The 15226-nt window shown below is 39.7% G+C and overlaps 2 protein-coding genes across 7 annotated transcripts in view; one reads left to right on the top strand and one right to left on the bottom strand.

The window, feature by feature from the left end:
* The window catches only part of MGAT4A (alpha-1,3-mannosyl-glycoprotein 4-beta-N-acetylglucosaminyltransferase A), a 126097-nt gene extending 121080 nt beyond the window's left edge, over positions 1 to 5017 (top strand). For all 3 annotated transcript variants that reach the window (XM_075916644.2, XM_075916656.2, XM_006137401.5), the window contains exon 16: positions 64 to 5017. In XM_075916644.2, the coding sequence (XP_075772759.1) occupies positions 64 to 90 (27 nt within the window). In that variant the 3' untranslated portion in view covers positions 91 to 5017. The remainder of the gene's footprint in view (positions 1 to 63) is intronic.
* A 1865-nt stretch (positions 5018 to 6882) lies between these two features.
* UNC50 (unc-50 inner nuclear membrane RNA binding protein) lies at positions 6883 to 15224 on the bottom strand. Of its 4 annotated transcripts, none has more exons than XM_075916618.2 (6): positions 15092 to 15224; positions 12925 to 13199; positions 10319 to 10439; positions 8627 to 8766; positions 8439 to 8540; positions 6883 to 7174 (listed from the first exon to the last, which is right to left on the bottom strand). In XM_075916618.2, exons 2-6 carry the CDS (start codon positions 13193 to 13195, stop codon positions 7038 to 7040), a joined length of 771 nt encoding a protein of 256 aa, XP_075772733.1. In that variant the 5' UTR covers positions 13196 to 13199; positions 15092 to 15224; the 3' UTR covers positions 6883 to 7037. The 4 variants fall into 4 exon arrangements, with proteins under 4 accessions (XP_075772733.1, XP_075772723.1, XP_006137461.1 ...); XM_075916608.2 differs by having other exon boundaries at positions 15025 to 15172; XM_006137399.5 differs by lacking the exon at positions 15092 to 15224 and adding an exon at positions 14490 to 14719.
* Positions 15225 to 15226: the final 2 nt, after the last annotated feature.

Below are 15226 nucleotides of genomic sequence, written 5' to 3'. Positions count from 1 at the left end.
TTAGTGTAATGCACTGAAAATTGTGGATTTTTTAACGTGATTTTTTTTTTCAATTCAATTTAGATTCACATTAAGAAAGTCACAACCTGATCAGACTCTGCTTGGAAGAAAAGAGGAAAATCTTTTCAAACTTTTCCACATCTTTAATAAGTCACAAATTGGAAATATTGAGCATGCACCTTATTCCAGTTTTCTTTTATTTTTCACTTGAACTCTACCTCTTGTGAAATCTACTGTAGATGAGAGAAGATTGTAAGTAGCCTTTCTTTATCCAACGAGAAGCTGATGCTCCACATTGATAATTCATCTGAGATCTAAGTTGTCCTCCGTTTTTACATGACTGTGCCATCTTATGTTTGCAGAAGCCTGCTACTCTTAATCCATATGTTTTGGTAGTATAGTAATACAGAGAAGTTGTACATATTCTTACATTTCTTGAAGATGAAAAAATATAATTAAATGCATTTTATGAAGGGGGGACTTTTGGAATTCCATTTATTTTGTTACAATAAAACCCTCTTATAGATTATCAGGATATATCTATATATAAAGATATATATAGAGAGAGAGATTAAAACATTAAGGATATTTAATTTATTAAAATAATTTGAAAACTACATATTTTTATGCAGTAAAATTTTAAATTGATATAGTGTTTCTAACGGATTGTCTAGCTTAAAGTATCTTTCTACATTTTTCTTTGCCACTGCAAAAATAAAAAAAAAACTTGTTTCGATTAAACTGCCATGGTTAAGAAAACTAAATCAAGTTTCTAAATTATCTTTGTACCACAAAACCTATATTGCTCAAAGGCATAAGAATGCCTTAATTACCACAATTCTGAAGAACATTATCCTTGTGAGCTACCATATTCCATTGATTATAAGGCAAAGCCACATAAAAAGCATGTTGAAGAATCTTAATATTTCAGTTTAACATAAATTCTAAATCTGCAAAGATTAAGTCTAATCTGTCACATTTTAAAAAGATTTCGATACCAAACTACCCCATTTTAAAAGCCTTGTAGACAGTTCCTAAACTTAAATGAATTCATTCTCTGAAAAGAGAAGCATTCCTTATTTTTGTGCTGCATATTTTAAATTTTGTCTCATACCCATTCATTCTGTTCAGTATTTTAAATGAATACATGAAGTTTTTATCAGGAAAAAATAATAGCAATTAGACACCTGTAATTAACTTCATTATAGGTCTCTTGTAAAAAGTTTTTATTTCAGTATTTACCTTATGTGAATGTTGTAGTGACTTGATTTTTTTAAAGGGTGAGTCTTATATAAGTTCCATGGGAATCAATGAAAAGATTTTCTTTGATTTTAGTAAGATCCCGCCCAAAATCAGTTTTCTGCCTTTTGCGCTTCAACGAAAAGAACAATGCTTGTTTAACTGGTGAGCAGCCCAGACACCTGTGTTAGCTGTTTGTGCTGCTACAGCGCTGTTCATAACTGTAATGCCATTTAACAGTTAATTAAAATCGAATAGATTTTTCATCACATCTCAGCAGAGATATGGATAATTATTTTTCCCCAATTGTACAAGGGAATGGTGCCAATAATTTAAACTATAGCTATTTATTAAATTTTGTATCATTACTTAATTTTTAGTTAAATACATGTTTCTGAACATAACATGCACTTTTTTGTAGCCAACTATTGTCTTATCTGTCCATGAAATTAAAGTGATTTATAATAAATTTGCCTGTACCATTATTAGGTGCCTTTCCTCTGAGCAGTGTCTTCTTATGAGCTTATTCCATCAGCCCTGCTGTTCCTAAAGCAATGTTCATATAAGAAACTTTCTATCTGTATAGAAACTTACTCCAAACTCATCACATTTTTGTGGTGCAAGTAGTGTTTTTGTTAGCGCTGTCCCATATTTTTATGAATAACTTTTTTTTCTAGTGGTCAAATTACTGAGTTGAAACTCCTCAGTTGACATCCATTTCCTCCTATTTGATAAACTGATTATTTTAAAAGTATTAATCAATATTCTATTTTGTTGGATCTTTGCTAGCTGGAGCAAGAAATACCCTAGGATACTATGACGGATTTGCATTTTTATTAAATGAATGTGCCACAACGATAAAAGTGAATTTATTATAAATCATTTAGGGAGCAGATAGGTTTTATAGATGAAATTCAGACCTGATGTAATCAAGTAAAAGAATGTTGATTTCCAGAGAGTTTGTCCCTTAAATTAGGAGAAGGTAGAGGAAAAATTAGCTTTACTTTTTGTAGAGAAATATCTCTACATACTAATGCTTTAGACTCTAAAATCTCAAAAATTCTGATTCACAAACCACTCTAAAGTGGTATGCTTTCCTTTTTGGAGATCTACCTATTTATGGTAGAATAAGAGCATTTCCAATATTGCTGGACATTAAGCCAGTTTGTGTTTTGCATTCCCCCATGATTTATGATTAATAGATACTCCATATATACTTATATGCAGTCTATCAATCAGAAACAATAGTATCTAACAGAAGAGCTCATCTCAATGTCTTGGATTTACTATAGATTTTAATATCCTTAGGATTTTTTCCACATTTTCATTTTCAGTGACCTTTAAGTTCAGCCGTAAGCACTTCTGTACAGTATTGGAGAATAAAACCTATTGTAGCTTTCCAGTAGATTGAGTGGTATTAGCTTCTTCTGAAGTTATGTAGCTTAAGGAAATGTAAAGCTTTTTTGAAAGAGTTGACATATTTTTGCATTTCCAGACAGCTTAATTTTCTGATCAAGTTAAGTTTTAAATCACCAGATTTGATGCCAGTTAGAGCTCTTTCTTAAAATACTGGCTTTTTTGAACAGATGACCTTTAGCAGGGCCCACAGCAGTTGTGAAGAGTTGGTCTATTCATAGCTAAATTCTGTTTGTCTTGCTAAGCGCTGGTCTACACTAGGGAGTTATTTCAAAATAAGCTGGGTGTCCACACTACACCAAGCCCATTATTTCGAAATAATTATTCTTGTTTTCCATGAGGAATAACTTATTTCAAAATAGCGGGAGTGTGGATGCTTCACTGCTTGTATTTCAAAATAACTACTCCCCAGAGTCATTCAAAGTAATTACTTCCTAGTGCTTCGTGGGGCTCTAAATTGAGGTAGTATGTCCACATTAAGGGAGCCTGCCTTGGACTAATTTTAAGGCTGTAGTGTGGACATGCTATTTTGAAATAGTTATTGTGGGAGTTATTTCAAAATAAGTTATTTTGAAGTAATTTCCTAGTGCAGACATGCCCTAATAGTCTTGTTGAAGATCTTTGTGTGAGTAAGTAATGTAAGCAGGATTTGGCTCCATGTCAAAACATCTTAGATTACAAGTGTGCTTTTGAAAAAACAACTTAGGCTTTCTGCTCTATTAGAGACATAAACCTTTTATTTGCATTAATTGAAAACTATTATTAATAGTCATAGGGATAAATGTTTTTTCTTCTCTACCCATGGTGATTTGGCAAAGTTCAAGGTAGGTAGTAGTAGTAATGGACCAGATTAGAATTCTCATCCCATCATTCCTTTTATTTAGCCTTTTGAAAATTTAGTCTAGAATATCATGAGGGTCTCTTGTAAGATACTGGCTAGGCTTTGACTATGTTGAGAGATTGTTTAGTCTTTTACTAAGACTAGACAGTTTTGTACATTTTTCCTTCACTTTTTTCCCAGCAAGGATAAAATCTCTTCAGTAATTCCTTGATATTTGTGTTGGAAATATCTGCTCCAAAAGGAGTATAGTATTAATCTATATCTTGTGCTTCTAATCTGTGCTTTCCTTTGAAAACAAGAATACAAATTCTTTCTAATACCATTGTTCATGAAATCAAGCGTGTCCTTAAGTTTTAGGTTTCTTATTAACAAGGATCCTTTACAAATTGGACTAAAATTTTTTTTAAAGTATTGTTATGCTCATTCATATTTGCAAGTGTTATAGTTTAATACCAAAACGCTGTCCTACTGCTATGCTGCTGCTTTTAGAAATGGAATTTGATTGGTGTGAATACACCAAGAATGTCATTATGTATCATGTTTCTTAATTTGTGTTCTTGAATGGGTTTTTTGTGATTTCTACTGTAAGCATTGAGCTAGAGTTAGCTTAATGTTGAGAACTATGAAACTTTGTTTCAAGGGGACAGATTTTGGTATCTTTACATGACAGGCAGTTATCCTACTTCCATTAATTTTATTGGTGCAGAATCAAGTCCTAATTGAAAAACACCATTACTATTAACTTTAATGGTAGTTAGCATAATCATCACTGGTGCTAAACATTCCTATGATGTAAGGAAGGGTTGCTTTTTTAACAAGTGTTAATTGGTGGCTGCCTGCAGGTCAGGAGCTCTCATTGTGCCAGTTTGCAGCTGATCACAACAGGAATTCCCAGCCCCCCTAGGATCAAAGGTATATTTAGTGCTTTACTTGTTGAAATGGTACATTTTTTCCCTGTTGAGCAGTGTTTGCTGAGATTTCAATAGATAACTTGGAATACATTCTCTTCAAATCTTAACAGTGGTTGATACAGTACTGTAAAATGAACTGCCACCAGATTTAGGTATTTTAAATTAAATGTAGTTTTTTCTTAGTTCAAATTCTGGTAATCAGCTATTGAAGTCTTATTGTAACTAGTTTACTGTTTAATATCTTTTGAAATGAAAATCTGGTGCTTGAGTTTGATACTGAGCGCTACTTTTAGAAAATTGCCATCTTCATTTTCAGGTTCTTTTTGGGGGAAGAGAGGGAGGATGTCTGTGTGTACTCCTGCATTGTGGAATCTAGTACAGTCCTAAAACATTTTCTGGCTAAACTTAATCTGTACACTTCCCCCCCATGTTTTCATTAACCAAACCCACATTAGCCGCTATAATAGATTTTTATAAATTGGCTAGTTTTGTTTAAAACTTGCTGCTATATTTGATACCCTGATATGGGTCATGTCAACTGTGCCTTTCATCAATGTTTCTATGTGCCACAGCTGTCCATGTATATTTGAAATAAAGGCTTTAAAATAAACTGTTTTGTAGTTCTTGTATAAACTGATAAGACTTCTGTCCCTAAGAGACCCAATATGTTGCTTTAATAGTGTAGCAATATTTTAAAGTGAGTCCAAATTTCAAACATGAAAGGCTGTGAAAAAGTTAATCTTTATTACAATACTTCCATTGTGCTAGGCCCTGTCTGAAAATAACACAGTCCCTGTTCCTAAGCTTACATAGACAAGACACATGGTAAAGGGGTGGAATACAAGCAGAATGAACAATTGTCAATTCCACACTTTGGAAGGGTGAGTTTGCTTAGCACTAGATAATGGAAATGTGTGAGGTGGAGAGGGGGAAGGACTTGGAGCAGCCACTCAGAAAAGGGGGAAAATAGTTTATGCTGAATGTGTAGAGGTGCTTGCTATGGGAGTACTTTCTCTCACTCACCATCTCTGCCTTTTTGCACTTGTCAGTAGTTTTCAAACTTTTTTTCTCACAATCTAGTTGATGCCTGTGACCCAGCATAATTGTATCTTTTGACTAGAGTGCAGGCTGAGAAGGGGGGCAGAGGGATTTAAGATGGTGTATGGAATAAGAATATACGTGATTAGTCACTTCCCCCCTCCCTGGGCTGCCTCTATCAGGAAGAGGGGGAGCTGGCTTAAAAGCCTGTTCCCTCCAGCTCCCTGGGAGGGGGCAGGGCTGCAGCAGCAGCATTCCACCTTTGAAATGTACAAGAATCCATGCTGGGGCTCTTGTACATTTCAAAGCAAAAGCACAGCCTGGAGCCAGTGGGGGACTCTCCACTGGCCCCAGGGCTCCATGCAGAGTTTCAATCTTTGAAATGCATTTAAAAGGCAGAACACCAGGGCACTTCTGCCTTTGAAATGTAGCAATAGCCAGGCAGCTTTTGCTACATTTCAAAGCAGGAACACCCTTATGGACTAATTGAATAGTCAATGGAAATTCCATCCACTATTTGATTAGTTGATTCATATAATTTTAATATCCCTAGTAGGGAAGTGTGGTACAGGGAGCACAGGCTGAGTGATGAGGATGAGGTGTTGAGGGTACAGGAAGGGTTTCTACCTTGAGAGGGGTTCAGGTGTGGGACAGAAGATTGTTGGGGCACAGGCTTCCCTCCACTAGCTCCCAGTCAGTGAATCAGTGGGATGGTAAGGCAGGCTTCCTATCTGTCCTGAAATAGTGGACAAGCAGCAGGTCCAGCTCCACAGGCTGCCCAAGTTCTGGCTCCACACACCCATTGGCTGGTTCCTGTTCTGGTTCTAGGCACTGCCAAGCAACAGTGGATGGACTTCAAGAGCCTGCCCTGCTGCTGACTGTTTCTAGGGTACAGTATGGTCTGCAGTGCCAGGACAAGGAGAAAGCTGACCTTAGCACCCCCACTCATCACCCTACAGCAAAGTAGCCCATTCCCTTACTTGCTGCAACCCATACTTTGAAAATCACTGACTTAAGTCAGTATCCTTAAAATACAGACAAGGGTCTTGGTTGAACCTTTCTAGATCCATAATGGTGGGCTCAATTTCACCTCCTATGCAGATGCAGGAACCCTTGCTGTGGCTGACTCCAGCAGCTAGGAGGGGAAAACATGGCTCATGCACTGTACGAACTAAGACCATAGAATATGTGAATAGCTAGAGAATGTGCCTCAGCAGCAGGCATTAAATGTAACTGAACCAAAGAAGCATTCAACATCAGTATACACAATAATACACCAACCACTTTTTCTTCAAAGTGACTTATAATTACCATCATCTGACTACCTCATCCACTAACTTACTTAATTCTCACTGATGTTTTTTTATGGGATATTACAAAAAAGTACAGACAGTTTGTCTAGGAATGTACTGCAAAAGTATTCATACACAATTAACATTTTTACTGTTTGTAAATATTTTAATTAAAAATTGCAGTAGACACAAAGCTCTTTACACTTATCTACAAAGACAAAATTTACAACCATTTACAAGATCTCAGCTGTTCAGGCTCCCAGCAGCTAAGAAACTAGACAGATATATGAAGTCCTGTTTTTATTTCACTCTGAACTCATAGAAAGTACAAAGTGTCTTGGTGAAGTTCCATCCCAGTGCTAATGAGAGCACATACAGCAGAATTAAGAGTGCGAATGGATACAAAAGGATAACAGTGTTCTTCAAAAATGGCAATGCTAGAAAAGAAATAAAATTATGATCAGACTGCAAAATTTAAAACCAGCAGTTAGGTGAATTAGTGGACCAAAGCCATAAACTGTTGCATCTAGGACAACCCTGGAGAGAGGCTGCAATGCCAGCATTCTATCAATTTAACAGCTTGGTTAAAAGTGCGTTCCAGTCAGCCAGCCCTGCCATGCTGATTCTGTAGCCCTTTGCCTAGATATAGAATAGCTTCTACCGGAGTAAAAGAGTAACTGAGATAGATCTGTGTATATTAATAAAGCCAACCTGCTAATGATTTCAGTACATTACTAACTTCTTTAGTCAGAGTCCAAAACTAATATGGGTCTTGAGGTTTGCTAGTATAATACAATGGCCAGCATCAATTAGTAATCTCTTGTGCAGTGTTTTAACACCACATAAATCTTTCAAGCATAAACATTAATCCAGTTTGGACACTTAGTTAAGGGAATACCTAGCATGCTCGGCAAAGGATTACAAATTAACTCCAAGGACAGAGGCAATATTAGGTTTAGAAAGAAACAGGGGAAAAAGCTATGTTCAGAAAAATGTTAATGGAATATGGATGAATCTGCCCAGGGAGCATGTGGAACTGCTTCATTATACAGTGAATACTAGAAGACATCTGTCTAGAAGGGATAGTTTAAAAGTAAATCCACACTGAATTTTTCTACTTCTGTTAGAGTAGGAATATAAAATTTTGATTAACTGACTAATCAAATATTCAATGCCATTTGCATCAACTATTCAATTAGTTAAGGGCACCTCTGCCTTTGAAGTGCAGCAAAGCTCAGGGCTGTTGCTACACTTCAAAGGCAAAAGTGCTGCAGGGGGCATGGGGTCAGAGGGGGACTCAAGCAGTCCTCTACACTCCCTGCAGCACTGCATGGAGCCCAGGGTCAGCTAGGGAGTCCCCACCTCACCCAAGCGCCACACGGTGCTGCCAGCGTCAGACTCCACATGGTGTTTCAAAGCAGCAGCGCCGTATGGGCTGACTCTGGGCTCCATGCAACACTACCACTTTGAAGTGTCATATGCAGCCCAAGCCAGCTGGGGATGGCCCGGACTGCTTGTGGTATTTCAAAGCCACAGCGCCATCACTTTGGAGCACTCCCACCTCTTCCACACCCCCTGTTCTTTCTAGTAGAGGCAGCAAGGCAGGGAAGCAACTAGTCGACTAGTTATCATACCTAGTTAAGAGATGATCATTACATACTTATGAGTTCACAAATTAGAGTAGTTTTAGAAATTACTTACCACTGTACCCTAGAAATGTTACATAGATATAATAACCAATTGCAATCAGCCATACTGTATTCCCAATAAAATAGCCCACAAATGAGGTTGATGAGATAACATCTGTAAGAGAGAAGACAGTTGCTCTCAGTTAGCTGCCTGATGCCCTACACCATAGCAAAAAGCATGGAAAAAGATGCTTTACTCACAATTGATGAAAAACAGTTGGATAAAATGCAAAATGACTAGAAGTGGATAGAAAGCATTCAGATGAACATCGAAAGCATATCCCCATTCCACCTCATAGTCTCTGCTCTGTTGCTTTACCAAGTACTTATTAGAAATAAACCTATTTGGAAAAAAATAAAGTTGTGAAAAATTTTGCACCTTCATATTTTCTAAAGTTATAACGTTGATTTGACATCACCACTGGTAATTAAAGTAATTGGAAAAAAACTCAAATCTTTTCCATTTAATTCATAACTACAGTGCTTTCAAACATGTCTGGAGAATTGTTTCTCTAAGATGTAAAGAAAGCATAGTAGCCTACAAAAAAAGACAATGCTGACGAGCCTTTTGTTAGCCCATCTCTCTCTCAGAAGTAGTTATACTCTTTGGTGCTTAGTAGAAAGTGCAAACATTGTGCACAGGAGGGCAGCAGCTTCCTTTTGCAAAGATTGCTGGTGTAATTACAAGATACTGAAGAACTATCAGTTGTCCAAGCACTGACTTCCCAAAAAAGGCTAGGCCTAGCCTACATATTCCAGTTTCCTTTAAAAATATATCTTGATTGCATTCAATTTTACAGACAGAAGGCACCCAAGTTACCTCATTTAATAAATGTCTCACCACCAAAAAGTCTACAAAATACTTAATATGGATTTTTGATATGAGCATGAAATTTGCTGCATCCAAATATAAAGGAGGGCAGACGTGGTTTCTGGTTGTAAAATTACCCACCAACTCCATAGCTTAACCTAATTTTCCTAGGCAAATTTCCACTGCATGATGGAGAGGGGAGGAAGTAAAGGGGCCTGTTTCCCCTCACACCATAGAGAAATGTAGAGGGAAAGAACCTATCTGCTGTATGTCATCTACCTCATCCATTTTATTGTGGCTCAAGGGAGAGAATTAAGTTCCCCTCCCAATAACATACAGGGCACCATGGATAACGAAGAAAAGTGACTACCACTCAGTGCAGGTGTCCCAAAGGGAAGGGTTTGGGTAAAAAGGAAGTTTCTCAACTGCTTTCCCAGGCTCCTGCAATGGTCTGAAGAACAGGGGAACCCACCCACTGATCTGAAAGACATCCTCTTCCCAGGCCTGGAAAAGAGCCTGCATATGAACTCTTTCCAGAACAGGGCATAATACTGATGTCATGATCTGGCAGGAGACAAAAAGTGATAGTGACCGCAGGAGCAGAGAAGCCGACAAATGCATAAACAGTTATCGTCACCTCAGGAATTACTTGTGACAATAGCTAAAACGGTTCAGCAGAAGAGTGGGTTGATTTTACAGTGTCCCATTATACAATGAGAATACCAAACAAGTAACCACATGTTTACAAGAATGTGATTTATTAAAGCCCAACAAAGTAATTAAAAAAATGTCTTGATCCCTCTAGCATTGTTGAAGACCAACTCTGCAAGAAAATATAGGGCAGCGTACAAATGACAAATTTCCTTTAAGTTAACCGGTTTTTGCAGGAGGAGGTCAAGTGAAGTACACATTTACTAGTGTTCTTTCCCAATAGTGGCACTCTATTCACAACCAATGAAAACTCTTAATCCTCTCGTCTGAGCAAAGTAATATAGTTTAAAGTACAATGCCTCAGCAGCAGGGAAATTTCAACTGCCCTATAGCAATGTACAACTTCGTTTTAGATGGAATTATTTACTTACCACATTAAAGTTGATATTAGAAGGCCAACACCCACACAGTCAATAAACACAACCCAAAGAAGAAGCTTTATCATTTCAAAAAATCCCATATCCAGCACAAATCCAAATCCTATTGTGGACACTGGAGAGGGGAAGAGGAAAAGGAGAGAGATTAATCCTTCCAATCTGGAAAAATGCTGCATTACTATACAATGCCAATCCTTCACAACTTTGATGTTCCAATGGTAACCCTTTGGAGGAGGTTTCCTGAAGCCTTAACGTTTTCCCCTTTTTCCCTCCTTACCTCTAAGAACTTCTACAAGACAGCCACTTTTTCTTTTCAAATGCTGCATACCATACCACTTGTGTATACTGTGTATGGCTTATATTCAGTATGTGGAAGCTGTCATTGAACTAATCTCACATTTTAAAACAACTTTTTTTGAAGAATATACTTTAAGCAGAAGTACAGAATAAGAGCAATATGCAGACCAGAAGACACATTGCTTTCAGTTACACAAAACCACATGATAGTGTATTGTCCTTAACACGGGCATTCAGATTTCCAGTCCATTTTAGTTGAATGAAAGTGCAGTATACAAAAGACAGTTTATGGACTTCCTTTAGCAGTTTCAGGAAAATGTCCATGAAACACAAAAGGATCTAGAAAATATTTCCCATGCAACCACAAGAACATTAGAATTTCAGAAGTAACAGCTCTGATATGACTGCAGATATTGTGCTGTGTCAAAAATGGACTGAGTGTGATGTTTCCCCTCTTGCTTTTTAAAAGAGCAACAGAACAGAAATTTGCCTGAAGTACACAATGTCTTCTTATGGTTTTGGTCATTAGTGTTATTATTTGTATTATAAAAGTACCTAGGATCCCTAGTTGTAAACCACAACCCCAGTGTGCTAGGTGCCATACAGTGAGTCTCTGCCCCAAGGGGCTTACAAGCTAAGTATCAGATAAGAGACAGCAAATAGATAAAAACAGGTGGAGTCTACAATGAGACAATAGTGAAGGTATAGGGAGGTTGAACGAGAGATGATTGGTAGATTAGGGACTCACCATGAAGAGCCTCAAAAGTGATCACAAGCAGCTTATGTTTGATGTGATAGCAAAGAGACAGCCAGTGGAGGGATTTGAAGAGAGAAGTGGGTGACATGGTCAAATTGCAGGCTTTGAAAATGATCTTTTCAGCAGCATTATGAATGGATAGGCATGAGACAAGACTGTATTTGTCAAGGACAGAGAGGATGTTACAGTAATTGAAACATGAGATGATGACATCTTTGACAAGTTTTAGCTGTGCAGATGGATAAGAAAGGCCTATCCTTAGACCTAGTGAAAGATCTGAGTCAAGATGATATCTGGGTTATATTTCTGAATGACAGTCATGATAGTGAGGTTTTCCCCAGTCAGGAGGTAGTAGGAAGGAATAGGCAGATTGAAAATTAGGAGCTCTGTTTTAGTCATGCTTAGCTTGAGCTGGCAAATAGATATCTATGAGGGATGTCAGACACACAATTCAAGATTTTAGTTTGAACAGAAAGACTGGTTGGGGGTAGAAAGGTAGATCTGTGAGCTGTCAGCATATTTGTGTTAGTGGATAAGATGACCCACAGATAAGGTGTAGAGGGAGACAGAATGGGACTAAGGACAGAGTTCTTGTAAGGGGTACTTTGCATGTAATGGGTTCAACATTAGTGACTGTCTTTTTGTTCTATGCTTGCACATCCCATTTTCTAATCATACAAATATTAAATTATTTTTAAAATAAAAGAATACTCATTCATTCATGAGGTTGTCTTCCTTTGACAATTACTGAAACCCAAACAAGTATCAGAGGGGTAGCTGTGTTAGTCTGAATCCGCATAAACTGAATCCGCATAAACAATGAGAAGTCCTGTGTCACCTTATAGACTAACAGATTTATTGGCGCATAAGCTTTCATGGGCAAAGACCCACTTCATCAGAGACATGTCATGCATCTGACAAAGTGGGTCCTTGCCCCAGAAAGCTTACGGTCCAATAAATCTGTTAGTCTATAAGGTGACACAGGACTTCTCATTGTTTATGTTGAAACCCATGCAGTTTCAAAACACAGAACAGAGGCAAGACTCGATTATAATAAATATAAATAATCTTAGAGGATTCTAGATACAGCCAGCCGATTTACCCTGGGTTCTCTAATTCCTAATGATTACTGTATCCTTTGATTTAAAGAGCTCTTCAGCTTTTCCATTCTGATTAAGGGCCTCTACAATAAAAGACCCAGAGTGCTAAAAAAATCCTGCAAAGGTACATTCCAGCAATTGTATTGAGAAGAGAAAAAACTCTTCTATATTAGGTACATAAATAGCCATTTTCACTGTAATATTTTCGCGCACAAACTTTTTAATGTGTTTATTCTCACAACGCTCATGTAAGCTTGAGAACTACTAATAACCACATTTTACAGATGGAGAAGTAATGCACAGGGAGATGAAATGAGTTGCCCACGGTTACACAAAGTCTATGGCAGAGCAAGAACCTGAACCCAGGCTTCATTAATCTTAGGCTAGTGCCCAATTCTTCCTCTTTGCCCACCTCATTTTTGCTGATCACGGAAACTGACACTCACCACACAGCCAGATACTCAGTAACACCAAGAAAGCAGGATCATCTCTTGCCCACTGGTCCTTTGTTTGTTTCCGGTAGTGAAAGTTTCTATAAACTTTCTGTGGTGAAGTGAACAGGTAAAGCATCTGCCAAACAGCAAACTCAAAGTCCATCTGTCGGAAGTGAAAGAGCCTCCTCAGGTATTTATATCGTTTTGCACCAGCCGTATGTCTTGCTGCATCCCTGGAGTTTAAGGCACCATTACCCTGGTTTTGGGAGGTGGTTGGCAACATTTTTCTGAAAGATTTTAAAAAATAAAATTAATGTATTTTTCATAATCTGAAATGATAGCAGAGGTAAATTACAACCATTTTAAATTATATAGTGTTAATTATGGCATTTAGATACACCGTACAACTGATTTGGAAGGATAATCAGGAAAGTACCAGCAAAAGTGAACATGCAAAACTGTAGGCTAGCTCCTTTCAAAATGTGTCTGTGCGCGTTATTTTTAGGCAGCAGAAAGTTGAATTATTTAATGTATTTATACAGCACGATTTAGAGATCGGCATCAATCCTGGTGTGTAAATACTACATAAATTAAAATGCCAATCTACCATTAATTCACTGTGTGGACTTTTGACTCTATGCAACCTCTCTGTCTCTTCCCTTTCCATGTGTAACACAAATACTTACTTACCTACTACATTGGGGTGCTAAGACAATCTTTGTACAACACCATGGTAACAGAGCACTCTACGAGTACCAAATATAAAGACACGTTTTTACAATTCCCCTTAAAAGTTTTAATGTTCAAGATATTAAAATTTACACTCCATTATATTTTAATTATTTCAGATAAAAATTCATGGTGCCCCACTCCTCAAAGAAACATAGGCATGTACTTTTGGTCTGGAAGCAGACACCTGTCTGCTTAGGCTTCAAAGCCATGAACCTTCTCCCCATCTAAGCCCTTTTATGCAATAAACAAAACATAAGGAAGACAAGATAACAGGGTGTCCCCTTATAAACTTCAGCCCAGTGGGTAGGGCACTTACCCAGGCTGTGAGGGAATTCTGAATCAAGGGTTTCATTTGCCTGAGGTGAGAACTCAAGTCTCTCATGTTTCAGGAGAGTGCCCATAACACTTATTATTGGGTACTCTGGAGTGGATCTCTTAATCTGTCCTGTTGAAACTTCAACTTTGTTTGAATAATTTATCATTGGAAAAGGGTCTTGAACTCACACCTGTAAATCATAGTTTAAGGGCCTGAAAGGACCACCAAATAGTTTAGTTCAACCTTCTGTATTCCACAGGCCACCAACACATCCAGAACCACAGGCTAAACCCAACAACCAAAATATGGCTGCCTCTTCTGAGAATACTAGACTATGACATGTCCCAGGCAGAGAACAGGAGGGACTAAAGCTAGGTCCACACTGGCACTGCCGTTGGCAAAACTTTGTCAATCAAACTTGTGTTGGACAAGACAGTGAAAAATGTGTAACCCCAACCGACTTATGTTTGGCAGGCAGAAGTGCCAGTGTGGTCAGGGCCAGGTCAGTGGGGGGAGAAGGGGCGCTCACCTGCTCACACAGCGACTGCCACTTGCTGGGGGTGGCAGCTGCACCGCCCGAGACAGCCTGAGGCCGCTGCCACGGCAGGCAAGTGCACCGCCCTAGCAAGGGATCCCCGCGGTCGCTGCCAATCCGACCTGGGGGCGCGTCCTGCCCAGCCCCCAACACCGGAGACAGACCCGGAGCAGGAAGGAGAGGAAATGCTCCACTGACGCGGGTTCGAGTCCCTGCCCCCCCCCACCCACCCCCACCCGAGCCGCTGCCCCCGGAGTAGGGGCGGGGCCGCCCTCAGCTCCCGTCTCCCGGGCAACAACCCTTTGAGGCCCGCGCGTGGGGCGGAGCGCCCCCGCCCCCACATGGCTCCCGCGGGGTGCAGTGATCCCTGCGCGTGCCTCGAGCCGCGGCGCGCGCGTGGGGCGTCAGCGGTTGGTGGCGCAGGCGGGACCCCCGGGCCGCCCTCGCCAGGCCGCGCGCGCACGCGCGTTCTGCAGCTCCGCGTGCCCTGGCGGCGCGGACTCTCCCCTCCCTCCCCGCTGCCGCTCACCTGCCGCTCCGGCCCCGCCCCTCCCAGCCACACCGCGCGAGGGTCTCCCGGGCCCGCCCGCGCGCACCCTCCGCAAACTCCAGCTGCTTCCGGCAACGTAGCGGGGCACGTGGCCTCCTGACACGGGTCGTGACCCTGCGGCGCGGTGCATGCTGGGCACGGCAGTTCCTGTCCGGGCGGGACCGGCCCGGGTGAAAGGGCA

Source organism: Pelodiscus sinensis, chromosome 1 (assembly GCF_052426305.1).
Source record: "Pelodiscus sinensis isolate ZL-2025 chromosome 1, ASM5242630v1, whole genome shotgun sequence".
Lineage (NCBI taxonomy): Eukaryota > Metazoa > Chordata > Testudines > Trionychidae > Pelodiscus > Pelodiscus sinensis.
Note: the sequence above shows the minus strand (reverse complement) of the source record. Positions and strands in the feature narration are given on the sequence as shown.

What these genes read in the sequence shown, in the direction of transcription:
- UNC50 (XM_075916618.2), bottom strand. Translation starts at nt 13,195, where the DNA reads ATGTTGCCAACCACCTCCCAAAACCAGGGTAATGGTGCCTTAAACTCC. An exon ending in ACTGAGTATCTGGCTGTGTG is followed by an intron (nt 10,440 to 12,924) that starts GTGAGTGTCAGT and finishes TCCCCTCTCCAG; the next exon opens with TGTCCACAATAGGATTTGGA. An exon ending in CTAATATCAACTTTAATGTG is followed by an intron (nt 8,767 to 10,318) that starts GTAAGTAAATAA and finishes TTTTCCAAATAG; the next exon opens with GTTTATTTCTAATAAGTACT.